The 19,531-nt window shown below is 36.8% G+C and overlaps 1 protein-coding gene across 3 annotated transcripts in view; it reads right to left on the reverse strand.

Annotated features, from left to right (window-relative positions):
* Nucleotides 1–2,831: 2,831 nt before the first annotated feature.
* LYPLA1 (lysophospholipase 1) overlaps nucleotides 2,832–19,531 on the reverse strand; it is a 37,207-nt gene continuing 20,507 nt past the window's right edge. Inside the window, exons 3-9 of one of the 3 annotated variants that reach the window (XM_012789278.3) lie at nucleotides 18,087–18,152; nucleotides 15,805–15,852; nucleotides 14,088–14,158; nucleotides 10,996–11,069; nucleotides 8,793–8,891; nucleotides 6,061–6,195; nucleotides 2,832–3,028 (exon numbers count right to left, since the gene is read on the reverse strand). In XM_012789278.3, coding sequence (XP_012644732.1) covers nucleotides 2,975–3,028; nucleotides 6,061–6,195; nucleotides 8,793–8,891; nucleotides 10,996–11,069; nucleotides 14,088–14,158; nucleotides 15,805–15,852; nucleotides 18,087–18,152 — 547 coding nt within the window. In that variant the 3' untranslated portion in view covers nucleotides 2,832–2,974. Of the gene's footprint in view, nucleotides 3,029–6,060; nucleotides 6,238–8,792; nucleotides 8,892–10,995; nucleotides 11,070–14,087; nucleotides 14,159–15,804; nucleotides 15,853–18,086; nucleotides 18,153–19,531 lie in introns of all 3 variants that reach the window. The other 2 variants (XM_012789277.3, XM_012789279.3) reach the window with 2 other exon arrangements.

The following is a 19,531-nucleotide window of genomic DNA, read 5'->3' on the forward strand; positions in this document are numbered from 1 at the left end:
AGTGCCTGGAATATATTAAACATTTAACAAATTACATTTTCACTTTTTAGTAATTTCTACAAAATAAAATCATACTTGTTAGGAGGGTTTAAAAGTATATCTGCTTTTAAAAGGTGGCAGTAAGACTGAGTGCAGCAGCAGACAAATTTTGAATTTATTTACATATACACTCAACTATTATTATCTGTTGGTACATAGATAGTAACAGCACCAAGCTCTGACCACATTTAATTATGAACACAATATTTTCAAAAAGATGATGAAATAAAGATTATCATATGAAATAAGGTGCTGCTGTGGTGGATAATCTAAAAAAAAAGGGTTGAAGTTAGAGACGTTATTTTTGGTACAGAACTTTCTTACCATCAGGACTGTCTACACATAGAACAAGCAGACTCAAAAGAGCTGGTCACTTTAATAAACTGAAGGACTGCTTAATAGAACAGAAAGGGTTCCTGTATTGGTAAAAGTCATAAGTCAATGGTGAAATAGGAAGAAAAAAACTATCTGGGCCGGGCGCTGTGGCTCACGCCTGTAATCCTAGCTCTTGGGAGGCCGAGGCGGGCGGATTGCTCAAGGTCAGGAGTTCAAAACCAGCCTGATCAAGAGCGAGACCCCGTCTCTACTATAAATAGAAAGAAATTAATTGGCCAACTGATATATATATAAAAAATTAGCCGGGCATGGTGGCGCATGCCTGTAGTCCCAGCTACTCGGGAGGCTGAGGCAGGAGGATCGCTTGAGCCCAGGAGTTTGAGGTTGCTATGAGCTAGGCTGACGCCACGGCACTCACTCTAGCCTGGACAACAAAGTGAGACTCTGTCTCAAAAAAAAAAAAAAATTAAAAAAAAAAACAAAAAAACAAACAAAAAAAAACTATCTGGATAACTGATTTATGACACTAATTTAAAAAATCCCAATGAATACTACATTAAAGACAAAAGGAAAACACCAATTAAAACTTTTAAAACAGGTTAGAGACACTGAAAACCAAATTTGGGAAATCTTTTCTTAGTAGATTAAAATTGAATAACATTAGATTATTTCCCATGCCTGGTTCCATTCTAAACCAACCACACCATCATCAAAATCTCTCCATATGTCTACCCTTGTGATTATTTTGTTATTTTTAACAAAATAACAGAAATTATTTTTATTACAGACATTCATTCAAGGTAAACCCAAATGTTAAAATAATACTCAAAAAAAAAGTCACAGAAAAGTCAGAATTAAGTTTTATTTCACATTGATAGAAACCATGAAAAACATTACATTTTCCCATGTCACAGCACAACATTTCAACGGAATATTTCTTGCCATAAATAAGATCTTGCTGATTGTATAACTGAAACAACAGTTTATGTTCTTCAAGGTAAAGCAAAATGACTTAGCAAATGATTGTTTACAATTTTAAATCCAGACATAAACATATGGCTTCATTATTGACATCCTATATAGTCCATTACTAAATTATTTCCATTATCAGGTAGCACCCAGTTATAAAGATGCATTCTTAACATTTTTTGGTCAATGAGAATACAGCAGAAAAATTAACAGTTCAGAAATATAGAGCATATATTTTTGCTAAACTGCATGGTAATCACATCATACATCACACATGTGACTAACCTTTATTACTCACAAATTTGTTTTCAAATAATTTTTACTAGTAACCTAGAAATTTTGACTATTTAAAATCAAATGATTGCTATTTTTATATTCACACAAAACTAATTTTAAAAGAAATATCACTGACTAAAGTGAAAATTTCAAATAAGTCCATTGGCAGATAAAAATAAAGCAAATTTTTTAATGGATTGCTCATTTTCATTTTTACATTATTATTTATTTTCACTAAACATCCTACAATGCATGATTGCTCGTTTTCCACAGTAGTTGGTTTCAAACATATGTACAAAATAAGTAAACTTAAACTCTGTGCTACAAGGAGACCAAATCATCTTAAAAATTAGTTTTTAAGATCAGTCTTAAACACTGCAGAACATACCAGAATATAATTATTCTTTCAGTTGCTTACAGAAAAAATAAAACCACAGAATTATTCTTGTTATGGGGATTGAATTGTCTATTAACTAAATAGATTTAAATTTGGACTACAGTATAGCTGTTTGAAATAAGTAGTGCAGAAAGTTTTAAGCAATGTATGGTTTCTTTATAAAGTGTAGATTTTGATACCTTATGTCTGTGAATCAGAATGTGATTTATGACACATTTCTGTGATATATTGTGATATATTGACAGTAGATGTCTATGGCAGGGAGGCAATATTTAGTCGGCTATGAAGTACAATAAAGAAAGAACATTTTTTTCTTGAGAGGAGAAAAGAATATTAAATAGAAATGATGTCAGGGAAAAGAAAAGCCTGGTCCCAAAATAAAAGGGTCACTGATTGAAGAGAGCCATATTACTCTTTATTGACATTAAAAAGCATTATCCCTATTATTAGGGATAATCTAATACCACCCTCATTCTATGTATTACAATCATTATGTATATAGGAATACACATATAAAAATGCAGACACTGCATGGTGACTCAGCAATTTGGGAATTAATCCATAGACTAAGTCACAGCATGCATAAATCGTTTATATCTTAACTGCTTGTTTATACCTGAACAAATTTTCATTAAGCATACTAGTAGTTTTCAAATGATGTAATAAAAAAATCTGGTTGTAGTATTTTTTATTTTGCTGAATTACATTTGAGAAAAAAGAAGCTAGCTGCTTCACCTTAATACTAGTAATATTCTGGATCATAAGAATACATGTATAGAAATTTAAAAGATCATAAATTTCCCATGAGGAGACATTATTTAGTCTGTGTCACTGGCGTGTATTTGCAAAACATTTTAACACTGCAAACATCAGAGGTTTGGAGACTGGGCACGGGAAAAGGTTTATACTCTATTACAATGATGCTGGTGTACTTCTTACCAAGGCCTCTTAGTGACGTCAATCAATTGGAGGTAGGAGTTTTTCAATGAATTGCTTGACATCCATCATTTCCTGTTTGGAATAAAGTGGCTTAATAAGCAGTTATATAAATCAGAAATTAAATCCCCACTAAAATGCCACTAACCTAATCCATGGGGTACACAGGGAAGGTGAAAACCATATTTTTAATACTACAATTAAATAAAAAGACATTAAAAAAGAAATGAGTCTGAATAGAAATCTCAGAACACTTCCTATGATGATATTATTATCATGCATTGAAATGATAGCTCCCATCTACTATCTAGTTCCATAGAAATGGTCTGCATTTTCCTATACTTAAAACACTGGGACACAGGGAGGTTTAGAAGTGACAGAACCTATACCAAGAAGTCTCAGTAAACATACAATTACTGACAACTAAATATCAGTGAAAAAGCCAAGCTTTTATCATTCCCTCATTTGAATGAAATGCTAAAGGACTGTGTGTTTTTAATAACATCCAAGCAACAACTTGGGAGAGCATGTACCTAAAATGTGTCTGGAAAGATCTGAACATTAATATATCAAAAATCTATCTGCCAGGCGCGGTAGCTCACGCCTGTAATCCTAGCACTCTGGGAGGATGAGGCGGGCAGATTGCTCAAGATCAGGAGTTTGAAACCAGTTTGAGCAAGAGCGAGACCCCGTCTCTACTATAAATAGAAGGAAATTAATTGGCCAACTAATATATATATATAGAAAAAATTAGCTGGGCATGGTGGTGCATGCCTGTATTCCCAGCTACTCGGGAGGCTGAGGCAGTAGGAATGCTTGAGCCCAAGAGTTTGAGGTTGCTGTGAGCTAGGCTGACACCATGGTACACACTCTAGTCTGGGCAACAAAGTAAGATCCTGTCAAAAAAAAAAAAAAGAAAGAAAGAAAGAAAGAAAAGAAAGAAAAGAAAGAAAAGAAAAGAAAAGAAAAGAAAAGAAAAGAAAAGAAAAGAAAAGAAAAGAAAAGAAAAGAAAAGAAAAGGAAAGGAAAGGAAAGAAAAGGAAAGAAAAGGAAAGAAAAGGGAAGGAAGGGAAGGAAGGGAAGGAAGGGAAGGAAGGGAAGGAAAGGAAGGAAGGAAGGAAGGAAGGAAGGAAGGAAGAAAGGAAGAAAGGAAGAAAGAAAGAAAGAAAGAAAGAAAGAAAGAAAGAAAGAAAGAAAGAAAATCTATCATAGAAGAAACTTTCTCCTAGAAGCCTCCTGCACTTAGCTCAGATTTCTCACCTCCTTCAAACTCACTTTCTGTTACCAGCTCTTGTATTTCAAGGCTTTCGCCTCACAGTTCCAAAACTTAGGAATGCGGCAAGCCTTCAATCTTTTAATTTAGTCACTCAGAAAAGAGCCACAGCATGAAAGTGTTCTATTGCACAACACCCTGAAGTCCTAAACAGTTTCCTATGATACCACCTCCTGCTGTCCTCTCTCCTCACCTTCTGTTCCTGTTCATTCAGTCCAGTGGCCTCCAGTGTGACTACATAAAGACTTGTGTACAGAGCCTTTATGAAGCTCTGTTAAAAGCCCAGACTTCGTTGTTATACAATTCAGCCATGTAACAAAAAAACACTTGTACCCCTTAAAACCTATTTAAATAAAAAAATAAATTTTTTTAAAAAAGAAGACTTCCTACTCTTCTCCCACTTTATCAAAATCCTTTCAAAAGGTCTATACACGCTGCCTCTACTTCTTCCTTTCCCTATCCACCTCACAGTCCATTACAGTTTGGCGCTACCTCCCCAAACATCAAGGTTATAGGTGGCTTAAATTAGACAGTTCTTCCTGGCCTATTTCTCCTTAATCCTTCTCTGAAATACATGACATTGCTCCTTCCCACTCTGAAATTCTCTCTCCCATACTCTCAATACCTAACTTCTTTTCTTCTTAGCCTAAATCTTAACGTATCTCCAAAGTTCTATCCCTCAGTTTTTCTTCTCATGATATTCTCCCAAGGTAATGTTTTTTTAGAGACGAGGTCTTGCTATGTTGCCCAGGCTGGATTCAAACTCCCAGGCTCAAGAGGTCTTCCTGCTTCAGCCTCCTGTGCTAAGATAATTCTCCATTGATAACAATATTAGTAATTATTCCAAATCTCCACTTTCAGGCTTAAGCTTCAGAGAAGTATTTCCAACATTCTCTTTTGATATCATGGGGATAGGTCAATCTCAATACATCACTAAACTCCGTATTATCACCTTCCTTTACTCCAAAATTCCTTGTATGGAATTTTATTTACCTACTTTATGGTAGCATCTTCTTAGTCATCTGAGTTAGAAATCCGAGGCCACTTTGATACTTCCTTCTTTCCTATCCCATAGAATTAATCTCTAAATCCTACTCAATTCTGCCTCACCTGTCTCTAGAATATAGATTAGACCACTTATCACTTGGATCAAAAAAATTAATGGCTTCCTGCTGCCTAGAGAAGAAGGCCTCATCAGAATGACATAAAAGCTCTCAACGATCGAGTCTCTGCTCCCTATGTCTTCTGTCCTGTGACACTCGGCTTTTTGTAAGACTCTAGGCAAACCGGACAGCTTGCCTTTCTGTTTAACAGTTCTTTCCCTGTACACTTGATATCCAAATCCCACCATCCTTCAAAATCTAGCTCTTTCACCATGATCTCAGTGCCTCATGAAATTAATCTCACTCTTCTCAGTTTTCCAGGGCACTTTTTGAAAACTTCTAATATAACACATATCACATTCTATGTTCCATACAGTTACCTGGATATGCATCTTTCTCCCCCTATTACATTTTTTTTTTTATTTCGGCATATTATGGGGGTACAGATTTTAAGGTTCCCCCTATTACATTTTAATTTATTTTAAATTTTAACAAAAGGGAATGTTTATTGTTTATCTTTAAATTATGTACAGTGCTTATATGTAACAGGTAATCAGTAGATATTTAAATTAAATGAACTTTTATCTAATGACCTGCTAACGTATGATTCAATATAAATTCATTAATTAACTACTCTCTAAATCCCCAAGCAGTCAAATGTTATTTATCTTGAACATATCACATGAAAGAAGCTACAACTATGGCTGTGATCAGTGATTCCACACACCTACCTGCTGAGATGAACTGTGCATCATGCCTTCATAGGTTTTAAAGGTTACATTAGCTGGATTTACCAATGTTTTTAGTTTTTCAGCAGTAAGAGAACCAAACGTCATGGGAACTAAAGGGTCGGAATCTCCATGGCACTGGAGAATAGAAATATCTCTGTTAGGGCCACTGATAGGACCCTGCAAAAAAACAAAACAAAAAGTAGTATTATTTATTCAAATGTATAAAGCATAATGCCAGGCATTCATTCATTCATTTATGAGAGAGGGTCTTGCTCTGTTGCCTGAGCTACAGTGCAGTGGCATCACCATGGCTCACTAGAACCTCAAACTCCTGGGCTCAAGTGATCCTCCAGCCTCATCCTTCCAAGTAGGTAGGACTATAGGCGCACCCCACTGTGTCTGGCTAAATTTTTCCTTTTTAATTTTTTTGTAGAGATGAGGAGTCTCACTTTGTTGGCTCAGGTTGGTCTCAAACTCCTAGCCTCAAGTGATCCTACTACCTTGGCCTCCCAAAGTGCTGGGATTACAGGCATGAGCCAACACACCTGGCCTAAATTATTTCTATGTTTTAAAAATTCTAGAAGAAAATGTTGGAAAAACTCATAGACCTCGGCCTAGGCAAAGAATTTATGAAGAAGACCCCCAAAGCAATCACAGCAACAACAAAAATAAATAAATAGCACCTGATCAAATTAAAAAGCTTCTGCACAGCCAAGGAAACAATCAATAGAGTGAATAGAAAACCTAAAGAATGGGAGAAAATATTCACATGCTACACATCCAGTAAAGGGCTGATAACTGGAATCTACAAAGAATTCAAGTAAATCAGCAAGAAAAAAAACAAAAAGCCCATTAAAAAGTGGGCAAAAGACATGAAACAGAAAAAACTTTTCAAAAGAAGACAGACTAATGGCCAACAAACATGAAAAAAATGCTCAGTGTCTCTAAATCATCAGGGAAATGCAAATCAAACCACAATGAAATATCACCTAAATACAGTGAGAATGGCTTCTATCAAAAATTCCCAAAACAACAAATGCTGGTGTGGATGCTTAAAAACACTGTTGGTGGGACTGCAGACTGAGTACAACCTCTATGGAAAGTTGTATGGAGATACCTCAAAGAACTAAAAGTAGATCTACCATTTGATCCAGCAATTCCACTACTGGGTATTTACCCAAAGGAAAAAAAGGACATTTTATAAGAAAAGATACTTGCACCCGTTCATAATTGTAAAGATGTGGAAATAACCCAAGTGCCCATCAATACATGAGTGGATTAGTAAAATGTGGTATCTGTGTACAATGGAGTACTACTCAGCCATAAAAAACCCACACAAAAACAGTGAATATCTCTTTTATTAACCTGGATGGAACTGGAGATCATTCTTCTAGGTGAAGTATCATAAGAATGGAAAAACAAACACACTGTACTCACCATTAAATTGGAACTAATTGAATAACACTTATGTGCACATATGGAAATAACATTAACTGGAAATTAAGCGGAGGGTGGGGTGGGGTAGAAGAAGGGAAGAGTAAACTCACACCTAACGGGTACAATGCACACTATCTGGGTGAGGGGCACATTTATAACTTTGACTCAAACTTTACAAAAGCAATTTATGCAATGAAAACATCTATACCCCCATAATACTGTGAAATAAAGTAAAATAAAAAAAAAAAAGAAGAAAAAAATAGTACTAATTTTCTTATCTATCCTAAAATACATCAAACCCTGCAAATATAAGATTTATGACAGTAAGGCTTACTTCTTACCCCATATATGTAATCCACAATAAAGAGAACAGTGCACAGATAAAACCTAGTAAACATCACAAAAGTTTAAGGACATGGCTGTAAGCCTAGCACCTTGGGAGGGTGAGGCAGGAGGATCACTTGAGGCCAGGAATTTGAGGTTAAAGTGAGCTATGATGACGTCACTGCACTCTAGCCCAAGCAACACAGCAAGATACTATCTCAAAAAACATCTAAGTTTCAGTGTACACATTAGCATGTGAGGAAACAAACAAACAAAAGAAATAAGAAAAAAAAAAAAAGACAAAAAACATATAAGGCCGGACCAGGCATGGTGGCTCACGCCTGTAAACCTAGCACTCTGGGAGGCCGAGGAGGCATATCGCTCAAGGTCAGGAGTTCGAAACCAGCTTGAGCAAGAGCGAGACCCCATCTCTACTAAAAATAGAAAGACATTAATTGGTCAACTAAAATAAGTATAGAAAAAATTAGCCGTGCATGGTGGCACATGCCTATAGTCCCAGCTACTCAGGAGGCTGAGGCAGAAGGATTGCTTGAGCCCAGGAATTTGAGGTTGCTGTGAGCCAGGCTGATGCCATGGCACTCACTGTAGCCTGGGCAACAGAGTAAGACTCTGTCTCAATAATAATAATAATAATTAAAAAATCTAAGGAAATTCTTTTTAACAAAGGATGACTGCTGTAAACTATGAACTTTGGGTGATTACGATGTGTCAGTGTAGGTTCACCGACTATAACAAAGTGCTACTGGGCTGGGCAATGTCAAAAGTGGGGAGGCTGTCCCTGTGTGAGGACGGGGATATGTGGGAACTGTGTATTTTCTGCTCAATATTGTTGTGAGACTAAAGCTGCTGTAAAAAATAAAGTTTATTGATTTATAAAAAAGGATGACGTAACACCATCTGCTACCTCTTAGCTCAGCATTTCTCATGGTTACATGCATCAAGCAGGCTACCTGAAATGAGGCCCGAAGTGGAAGCCAGCAACTGAGTGCAGTGACACCCGCCAGTTTCTGCTGGGTGGTAAGAGCGGTATATAAAGACAAAGCTCCTCCCTGAAAAAACAAGCAGGGAAAGTCAGTGGAACAGACACAACAGCAACTTATGAGATTTCTTGTTATTAATGATATCCATTAAAAAAAAAAATCAAACTCAGTGGCTGATGAAAGCCAAAGCACGCAAATAGCAGAAATTCATACACACACCACTGTGTACTAAAGGACATGGTTCTTTACACCAAAGAGGACATACTCACCGACTGGTAGAGACATAGTTCACGGCACACTAAACTGTTGCGTTTATAATGTGCCTTAGGGATATTCTGAATTTATAGTTATTTTGCTCTTCTACAAAGTTTTAGGCCTAAAATCCAATGTCATCTTAAGTTGGTATTATTTTCTAATACAGGAATTCAAGATAGTAAGGACTAAGAAGCAGACACCTTTAGATTATCTGCCTTCCCAGCTCATAAGACCCTGTGTTCTGGGAACTATTACTCCTGCCAGCCATCCAGACACCCCGTCACTCTGACTGTGCCTATGGGTCAATGCACCACACGGGGACATAAGATTCTTTCTTGCCCCAGATAGTGATATTCTTTCTCCCAGCATGTGGAATTGGGATTCAGTGACTGCCAGTCTTTTTGTGTGGCTGGAACTATAACATGTAAACTCAAGAGATGGAAAATATATAGGCTGCAATAGCCAACTGCTAATGGAGCAACTAGCAGGACCAACTGCTAATGGAGAGGCAACCAAGACAGAGAAACAGAGACAAAAGCTAGAAAGACAGTCCTGCCAGCTTTCCAAGTCCTACCTAGTTTCTGAGGCCTTCCTTCATTTTCATCCTCATTTTTCTTGATATGATGCCCTAACAGCTTAATCGTTCTTGCATAAGGTATTAGGAGTAGGAGGTTGGTTTTTGTACATTATAATAAATGATTATCAAATATACAGACTCCTATATGCACTTCCTATTTTGAATCAATCATCAATTTTTTGTCCCTATGTTTACATCATAGTGTGTATTAGAATGTACATTACCTATAAATTTCAACAACCACCAACTCAATAACACCTTTGTTTACTGCACTGTATTAACAACACATCTTCCCATTGAATTCTATCTTCTAAATGATCCCAGAATTCTGACATTTCCCTAATGAAGATGGTCTGAACACAAAGTGGTTGATTTGGAAGATTTACAGATTAGGAGCTAGAGCATTCTGGAGATGGGTCCATAGCAAACGTGATATGCTGCAGTACAGAGAGAAGGTGATTGTGAAGAAACAGTGTCTGTGGAGAAAGGATGAAGGAAGGAGAAAAAGTACAGACAGGCAAACAGATGCCAAAAATAAACATGACATATTTATATCTAAAACCCATTTTACATGGCAAAGACAGGAATACACTCTCTTGTATTCTACCTTTCTGTTCCTATCAGCAGTTTCCTCCTTGAACAGGGGACTTATGCCTGTTGTTAGTGGAATTCTGCTTAACAGAAAATATGTTAACTTAGAAACCTAATTACATGTGTGTTATGATTATTTTGAGAAAATACATCCCAGCAACCTGGAATGTATTTACATTCAGGCTACTGCTAAAATGACAGAAAACAACAAAAGCATAAGAGTGTATGAAGTAGCAATTAATTAGTTCCAGTCCATTCAAATGTAATCCAACATTAAAGGTAAGTATAACAGTCAAGATCTCTCTTTTTTTTTTTTGAGACAGAGTCTCACTTTGTTGCCCAGGCTAGAGTGAGTGCCATGGCATCAGCCTAGCTCACAGCAACCTCAATCTCCTGGGCTCAAGCAATCCTACTGCCTCAGCCTCCCGAGTAGCTGGGACTACATGCCTGGCTAATTTTTTGTATATATATCTTTTTAGTTGGTCAATTAATTTCTTTCTATTTTTAGTAGAGACGGGGTCTTGCTCTTGCTCAGGCTGGTTTCGAACTCCTGACCTCGAGCAATCTGCCTGCCTTGGCCTTCCAGAGTGCTAGGATTACAGGCGTGAGCCACACTCCCAGCCAACAGTCAAGATCTTATAACATCTTCCATTTTCTATGGAAAACTGCTCCATAGAAAGAGCACTGAAACCACAGACTTCTAGATAAACATACTGATGGTACTGACATACCACCCAAAATTTATCTTACCTGAGAAAATCCTCCCAAAATAATTCTGTTAGAAGGAATGCCATTCTTCACCTCTTGATCTATCAAAGCCTTTACTAAAAACAACATGAAAGCTAATCAGCAATACTTTCACAGTTAAGCCCACTGATACAATTTACAGAAAGAAAAAATTAATAATAGAAAAGCACAAATAATATTTAAGGTAGAAATGAGCCAAAAGCTTTACAATACAAAATTAAAACATATTTGCATTATCAAATTTCTCAGATTTTGCAGGTGTTGCTTAAACTAAAACTTCAAAATTTCTTGTCAAATGCTTTGTATTCTTTCTCTCATCAAGAGATGGATTTTTAAAAATATACAGTTATTACCCCACCTTTGGCTCATCTATGGGACCATAGGCATTTGCACCTAAAAGTTGTCATTTTAAAATTGGACATAGTTAAGTGTTTAAAACTGTTCATTCCATTAAAAAAAAAATCACAGCATTAATTTTTCCTGTATGGGGAAATTTTCCAAATTAGTAGTTTTGTTTCTGTAAAATATTTGACACACATCATAAAAATATTTGATAACTCCTAAAATTTTCTTTTTCTCTATAATCAGTCCTGTGTTTTTGGAACAAATGTGTCTTTTACAAATATATCTCCTTTAAATTTTTACATATGTGCAGAGTTTCATTTTTAAGATTAAAATTTACAACTTTATATTTCCTTTTTTGATCAAAAAACCAAAAAATCTACTTTTATTAAAATACCACAAAAAACCAAATGCCCAAATTAAACTTATTTTTGTTTTATACAAAATTTGGTTCCCTATTTACACCCGAAATGTCCAAAAAGAAAGAGAAAAAAATTTTTTTATAATTTAAAGAATAAAATTTTAATATTTATAAAAGAAAAAAGTATAAAAATAAAAATTAAAAAAACCCACAAAATTTGGTTCTTAGTTATAATAGGCTCTCTAACTAGAGTATGGGACAGCAAGTTAGAGACTAGTAAAGGAGACTTAAGAAATTAAAGAACCACTGGAAGTATAAGGGGTTTATTACAGGGGACTGCACAGCCCTGGCTGGAGAGAAGTCGCAGAAGGAGCAGAAACAGCCCCGAGGTGTGAGGGAGAGGAGGAGGGCCGCTGAGATGGGGCCTGGGGAGCGTCAGCAGCCAGCCAGGGAGCTCTGGGGCCCATCCTCCCTCAGTTTCACACAGATTGACTCTCCACGGTTAACCAACCAGCTAGGCTAAAGGTATTTTCACAAACTACAGTGACAGCAGCCAACTGTGGAGTAGGGGGTTCTAATTCCAGTCACTTTCTACCCCAGGCAAGGGCACCAGGCACTCCTGACAACCTAAACCGAGCACACTTGCCTGTGTTCAACAGCACATTCTCTTGGTCCTTTCTTTCCGCTCTGAGTCTGACCCTAATTCTCCCCAATAATCCATTACTTCAGATTGGAAAGAAATGAGCATTTCATAGGCCAACTCTATGGTCAAGACAGACTATTTCATTCTGGGGTTCCCAGGCCTGCCTGTCTTCTCCACGGGGCCCGCCCTCCCTGTCTTCTACCGGGTCAAACACTCCCGTACTATTATTTCTATCAACTATTATTTTTAGACAAAATCCTAGCTGTAGGATGCTAGCTTTGATCTATTTTTTGATGATCCAAAAAGTCGTGTTCTTAGCTTGACATTCCTAAATATACAATGTCTTTTCCCTGTTTCAAAGATTTTAATAGTTTTTTTAAAGACAGATTAAAAGCATCTCACTGGTTTTGGGTTTTAACATATTTTAGAAAATCTCAAACGAATATAAAAGTAGAAAGAGCCATGTAATGACTCCCATGTACACACTACCTCAATTCTGCAATTATCAATTCACAGCCAGGCCTGTTTCACCCATGCCCGCATACAGCAGGAGTCACCACCCAGGTTATTCTCAAGTCTATCACACTGCTCGATTTGTGAATATTTCAGTACATACATGCAAAAGAAAAGGATGCTTCAATGCATTTTTAAAAACTAGGTATCTCCCAGTAAGTTACTGTTCTTTGTTTTTTTTAAAATTTTTTTCTGACAGTTTGTTTTTATAAGAGACCAGGTCTTACTATGTTGTCCAGGCTGGACTTGAACTCCTGGGTAACCCGCCTGCCTCAGCCTCCCAAGTAGCTAGGACTACAGGCACGCACCACCATGCCTGGCTCTAAGTCAGTGTTATATTTTCATCCACAAAAAAATGGCATTACCATGTTCATAAAGGAGAAGGAACTCTTAACCATAGACCAGGCTTTGCAGATTCTGCAAAGCAAAGCTAACACTTCATGGGGCTGTTAGATGAGGTGACTTATAAGAAACATCTATTTTGTAAACAGCTAAGTGCTCAATCAGTGGTACCTATTATTATTACCACACTAAAACCATTCATTAGTAACATTTTCATTGTTTATTATCATTATATCATTATTTTCATTGTTATTTCAAGTCTTCTTTAAAAAAACACTGGCTACAACTATTAAACATTCTGCTGTTTTCTCCACTTGCCTATGTAAATGAAAGCAACTTTTTTTTTTTTTTTTTTTTGAGACAGTCTCACTTGTCACCTAGGCTAGAGTGCCATGGCATCAGCCCAGCTCACAGCAACCTCAAACTCCTGGGCTCAAGCAATCCTCCTGCCTCAGTGTCCTGAGTAGCTAGGACTACAGGTGCACACCACAACAAGCCTGCCTAACTTTTTCTATTTTAGGTAGAGATGAGGTCTCTCTCTTGTTCAGGGCTCAGGCTGGTCTCAAACTCCTAAGCTCAAGAGATCCTCCCACTTCAGCCTCTCAGACTGCTAGGGTTACAGGTGTGAGCTGCTGCACCAGTCCAAAGAAAAATTATTATGTATCTGACAGAGGAGAAAGCTTGCTCTCCATCTATCTCACCTCCACTAACCATAGTCATGTGAGTCCATATGGACATCAAGGCAAACAAATTACATCGTGATCAGAAAGGAAGGAGACAGCAGTACCTACTGAGATCAGATGTGTAATATTTAATCAGTATCAATATGACCACTGAATCTACTTAAAAATATTTAAGAATTATTTTGTCTTTATAGAACTATTCTGTACTTACTACTTTCTGCTGCATGTTTAATTCCAGGTTCATCTTCTTGAGAATCTGGTGAAAGCCCAATAATATCAAACCTGGAAAATAAGGCAAAATCTTAAAAGAACCACTGGATTCTAAGAAGATCTATTCTTTCTAATAAGTATATTTTACTAAATGCATGGTAGTTTGGATAAAAAGGGCAGCTAACTAGAGATTCTCTCTGGAACATGGAACTCAAATTAAAATGCCTACAGAAGCCAAATAATTTACTTAAATATGTGACCTGACATTCTGTACGTTCCTTTCACTCCAATGAATACCGATTCTATCTTAAAAAGTTACAGTGCCAAATAATTTTAGGGCAAGAAAAATCCAAGAAGTTACCTAGCCAATCTTACATCCAAGCAGGAATCTCAGCCTACAATCCCGAAAAGTCTGTAATAAAATCCAGTTATTCATTTCTTTCATTGCATCCAAGGCCAATCCAATGGAATAATTACTTTTCTTTGCCATGCCACTCTTGCATGTACTACCTCATGCCTAATGAACATAGGAATTTAAACTGATCGTTATCCATATTCTACAAAACATTTTGATTATGCATTGTAGATACCTCAGTCCAGAAATCAAGGGAAGCCTTCCTTCGGCCCTTCTAGCTCCCTATCAGGTTATATGTTTACATTATGGTCTCTGGCAACATTAGGGAGACATTCTGGTTCTGGGATAAAGATTTTTACAGATAGGGAAGATGAAAGAACCAAAGGCCAAGATGGGTGGAAACTTGTAAAAATTGCCAAGGAATCTAAAGTGGGTAAAAAGGAAAGTGCATGGGTGGGTTAGGGATGGATGGGAAAAGTAGAGGGGACGAGAAGACACAAGAATGGAGACCCTAATGACGTCTAAGAACAAACAGGGTGGGAACAGGGAAGCAAACCCAAAGGGTGAACAATTGTTATGCATAGTAGGTTTGAATTAAGTGACTTCAGAAGTGGGGCAGCTTCAGATGACAAAGCTCAAGGCATGGCTGTGGATGCCTGAAGTTGAGAGAAGGAAAAAGTCCCTGGTCCCTGGGGAAGACAAGAGGTCAAGGAAGTAACAAGTCAGTCGGGGTTGTAAAAGAGCCATTTACACTAGATCCTGCAGTCACCCAAAAGATAAAATAGTGGCAGGACCTTGAGTGGAAAGTAAAATACCAGTCAGATGTCAATGTCATCATTTTTTAAGAGACCTAATGGCAAGGATCTGAGAGAACAGAGGGAGAAGTCATAGTCTGGAAGTAGCACATGGTAGCACAAAAAACTGACTCTACTTCCTGACTATAAAGTATACAAGGAATGTGAGAATATCTTGAGGGGGCTGAAAGGGAAGAGGTTTCCTTAAAAACTAGCCAGCTCTCAAGGAAAGCAAGAAATTGGAAGGGTGATGAGGCTGTGGCTTAACAGGAGTGTATGCCACAGGAATCATCCAAATGTTTGGTCACTGAAATCAATACAGGTTTATCAAGCAGTAGAGATATTTCCCCATATTATTTCTATTCACTCATTCTCTCCTATTTCTCTACTTCTGTGTACAGCTCCTTAAATTTACTCTCAAATCTAAAGTATAAAAAAATAAGTTAAAGTTAATCATGTAACTTTGCAATTTAAAAATAATTAATTAAAAACTACTGTACAATAAAAGTGCTTCTGATAAAAGATTAAGTAATATAAAGTTTTTATTGAATAAGTAAATTCTTACTTACCAAGTAGGCATAGCCATGTTCATATTTAATGTAACAGGCCTAACTGGCCTACATGAGAAAGAGAAAACAGCAAAATAAGAATAATAAAGCAAAATCCCATCAATCAAAAACAGAGTGAACCCACTCAAAACTGTATGCTACAATGCTAACGTATGAACACTGTTTCTCCATTCCCTTCAAATGTGTTCTGAAGACAGCAGCAGCAGCAGCAGCAGGACTAAGCATGATAAAAAATGTTTCCTTTTTCAACACCCTTACTTAATACTTTTAACTTCTCAGACATGAGAAAGGAAACCAGGAACCAAAATAATTAGAAATGTATAAAATATGAAACTCTGGAAAGAAGCTAAGGACAATGAACATTTATTGCACAGATATTGTAGCATCAATTCCCATATGCTCAGATTACATTTTTGCTTATTTTCTAGTTCTTAGCTATATACCTACTTGATTAAGAGACCTCTAAATGAATAAGAGAAATATAAAATTTGCCTAAGTGTCCCATTATACCCAATTCAAATCTGTGATTAAAAATATGCTGGATAATCTGAATTTAGCTAGGTAAAAAGGAAAGAAAAATAAATACACTGTAGCTACATCTTACAACTATCCTTCTGTTTCACGAAATAAGTCTATTTTAGAGGTTACAAAACTGTTTCAAAATTTCTTTGGGAATATAAACTACCCCAGATGGGAAATAGCTTTAAAGCAATTCAATCTTGGGACAATAACAATACAGTGGAAACTCCAACATAATCAAGAAGTCTGTGTCTTGCTTGATCGGAATACTATTAATAGGTGATGACACGGCAACCCTAGCCACAGTATTCAGGTGTAGCCTACAGATATAAGACAGACCCCCTCTGTTTCATGACAAAAAGAAGAAGTAATCTAATCTTCTGAAATATTTCCCTCTTACAATCCCCTCTTTCATGTTCATGTATCTGTCTCAACTCTAATGCTACCACCACTTCTGAGGATGAATTTCTAACCTACTAGCATGTATCCAAGCCCTCTGTCTTCTCCATGACTACTGCTTCTCAACAACCATTTGACCTAAAACTTGCTAATTTTAATGATTTTCTGAGTTTACTCAAAACTTACTATATTTTCCTCTCTCTCTCTCTCTCTCTCTTTTTTTTTTTTTTTTTTGAGAGAGAGAGCTCACTGTGGTGTCATCATAGCTTACTGCAACCTCAAACTCCTGGGCTCAAGCAATGCTCCTGTCTCAGCCTCCTGAGTAGGTGGGACTACAACGCACCATCACACCCGGCTAGGTTTTTTCTATTTTTTTGTAGCACTGAGGTCTTCTCTAGCTCAGGCTGGTCTCAAGCAATCCTCCTGCCTCAACCTCCCAGAGTGCTAGGATTACCAGGCATGAGCTACTAGTTTCTTTTTGATTCCACAAACATTTTCAGCCCATAATTCAAAATCAAATCTATTAGACTCTACTAGACTCTATTAGATTTTTCCACAGTATATCACATTGCCTCTAATTGATAAAATCCAAGAGTATTCTCAACATAATAAAGATTTCTCAGGCCGGGCGCGGTGGCTCACGCCTGTAATCCTAGCACTCTGGGAGGCCGAGGCGGGTGGATTGCTCAAGGTCAGGAGTTCAAAACCAGCCTGAGCGAGACCCCGTCTCTACCATAAAAAAAAATAGAAAGAAATTAATTGGCCAACTAATATATATAATATAAAAATCAGCCGGGCATGGTGGCTCGTGCCTGTAGTCCCAGCTACTCGGGAGGCTGAGGCAGCAGGATCGCTTGAGCCCAGGAGTTTGAGGTTGCTGTGAGCTAGGCTGACGCCACGGCACTCACTCTAGCCTAGGCAAGAAAGCGAGACTCTGTCTCAAAAAAAAAAAAAAAAAAAAAAAACTTACTACAAAGCTCTAGTAAACAAGACGGTATAGGACTGGTCTGTGATAAACATAAAGATTTCTCATAGACTTTACTAGTAAGTTCCCTTCAGAGATACCCCACAGGTATCTTTTGAACTTTACAGATATTTGTATGTCCAAAATAATTTTTATGGCTTTACGTTCAATTAACCTGCAAGAGAGCAATATTTTAAATTTCTCAACAAAAAAGAAAAAAATATTTCAATTTAATCAAGAGATCATTTTAGTTTTCAGGAATCCTATTAATCTTTATTCTTAAATTGAATATTTAAAAGATAAACATTAATTATATTCAAGTACTTTTCTGTAAGGATAAAGCTATCACAATTGTTTTTCTCCAGACTGAATCACAAACCTGAATATCAGAAATACTCACGCATGCGGGCAGATATATTTGATATGTGAACTTCTGATACCTGCAAAGGCTTCTGCCCATCCATGCCTGGTGGAAAAATTATTTGAATAATACAATTAGACACTGTTTTTAAATCCAAATAAATTAGTAGAACAGTACTTTAAAAATTTGTCAAGATAAATGTTAAATCCTTAAAATATCTTAAAAGTGTAGACCATCAATGATAGTAAACCACCATGAACCTAGAAATTACCTGACAGCTGTTATTTAAGCTTTAGTAGGGACAAAGATAATCTCTCATGATTTCTGAACAGCAATGTGTGCTCTTTCATATGTTTCCACAGGGCTTTTTACAATTTCCCAAAGATAGGTTTTTTTAAATCTCTCTATAACTTTACTACAATGTGCTTATAAAGTGGCAAGACAGACAATATAGTTCACATTTTATACAAAGAAAAAAGGCTCAGAGGAATAAAGTAAATCAGTTGTCTAATATCTCTGCATACTTATGATGCTATTAAAAACAGTAACTCTAATTAATATTCTTTTCTCATGTATGTACACATGTTCAAAACAGAATACAGGAAAAATTTTAAAAAATGTAAATCATCATAATCCTTCTAGCCAGAAATAAACAGTTAATCTTTTGATGCATTTCCTTCTGATTTTTCCCTTGCATATAAATTAAGAAATATAGATTTGACAAAAATGGGATATTATACATGTAGTTTCCTGCTTATTTACACTTTATAATCTCCCAGATACTTTTTTTTTTTTTTTTTTTTTGAGACAGAGTCTCACTTTGTTGTCCAGGCTAGAGTGAGTGCCGTGGCGTCAGCCTAGCTCACAGCAACCTCAAACTCCTGGGCTCAAGCGATCCTCCTGCCTCAGCCTCCCGAGTAGCTGGGACTACAGGCATGCGCCACCATGCCCGGCTAATTTTTTATATATATATCAGTTGGCCAATTAATTTCTTTCTATTTATAGTAGAGACGGGGTCTCGCTCTTGCTCAGGCTGGTTTTGAACTCCTGATCTTGAGCAATCCGCCCGCCTCGGCCTCCCAAGAGCTAGGATTACAGGCGTGAGCCACAGCGCCCGGCCTCCCAGATACTTTTTACATGTTATCTTTACTAAAGGATAAAGTAGAAGCAATTTAAGCTTTCTTGTATAAAAAAGGATGCAAATAAATATTAAATACTTTTGTTAATTATTTTCCTGTTTTAATCCACCTCTATCCAAAGTGTTAAGGACTTATAAAAGATTAATAGCAATAGTGTTAACAGTAACACTTATATAACACTTACCTCTGAGCTAGGCTATTCAAGGAGTTGTACATATGTACACGAATGTTTGTATGTGAGTGTATATGAGTTCATGTGTGTATTGTGTGCAAATATATGTGCCTATGTTAAAGATTTTACTCTGAAAACTACAAAACAAATTGAAAGAAATTAAAGAAGATCTG

Source organism: Microcebus murinus, chromosome 7, assembly GCF_040939455.1.
Source record: "Microcebus murinus isolate Inina chromosome 7, M.murinus_Inina_mat1.0, whole genome shotgun sequence".
In the NCBI taxonomy this organism is placed as follows: domain Eukaryota; kingdom Metazoa; phylum Chordata; class Mammalia; order Primates; family Cheirogaleidae; genus Microcebus; species Microcebus murinus.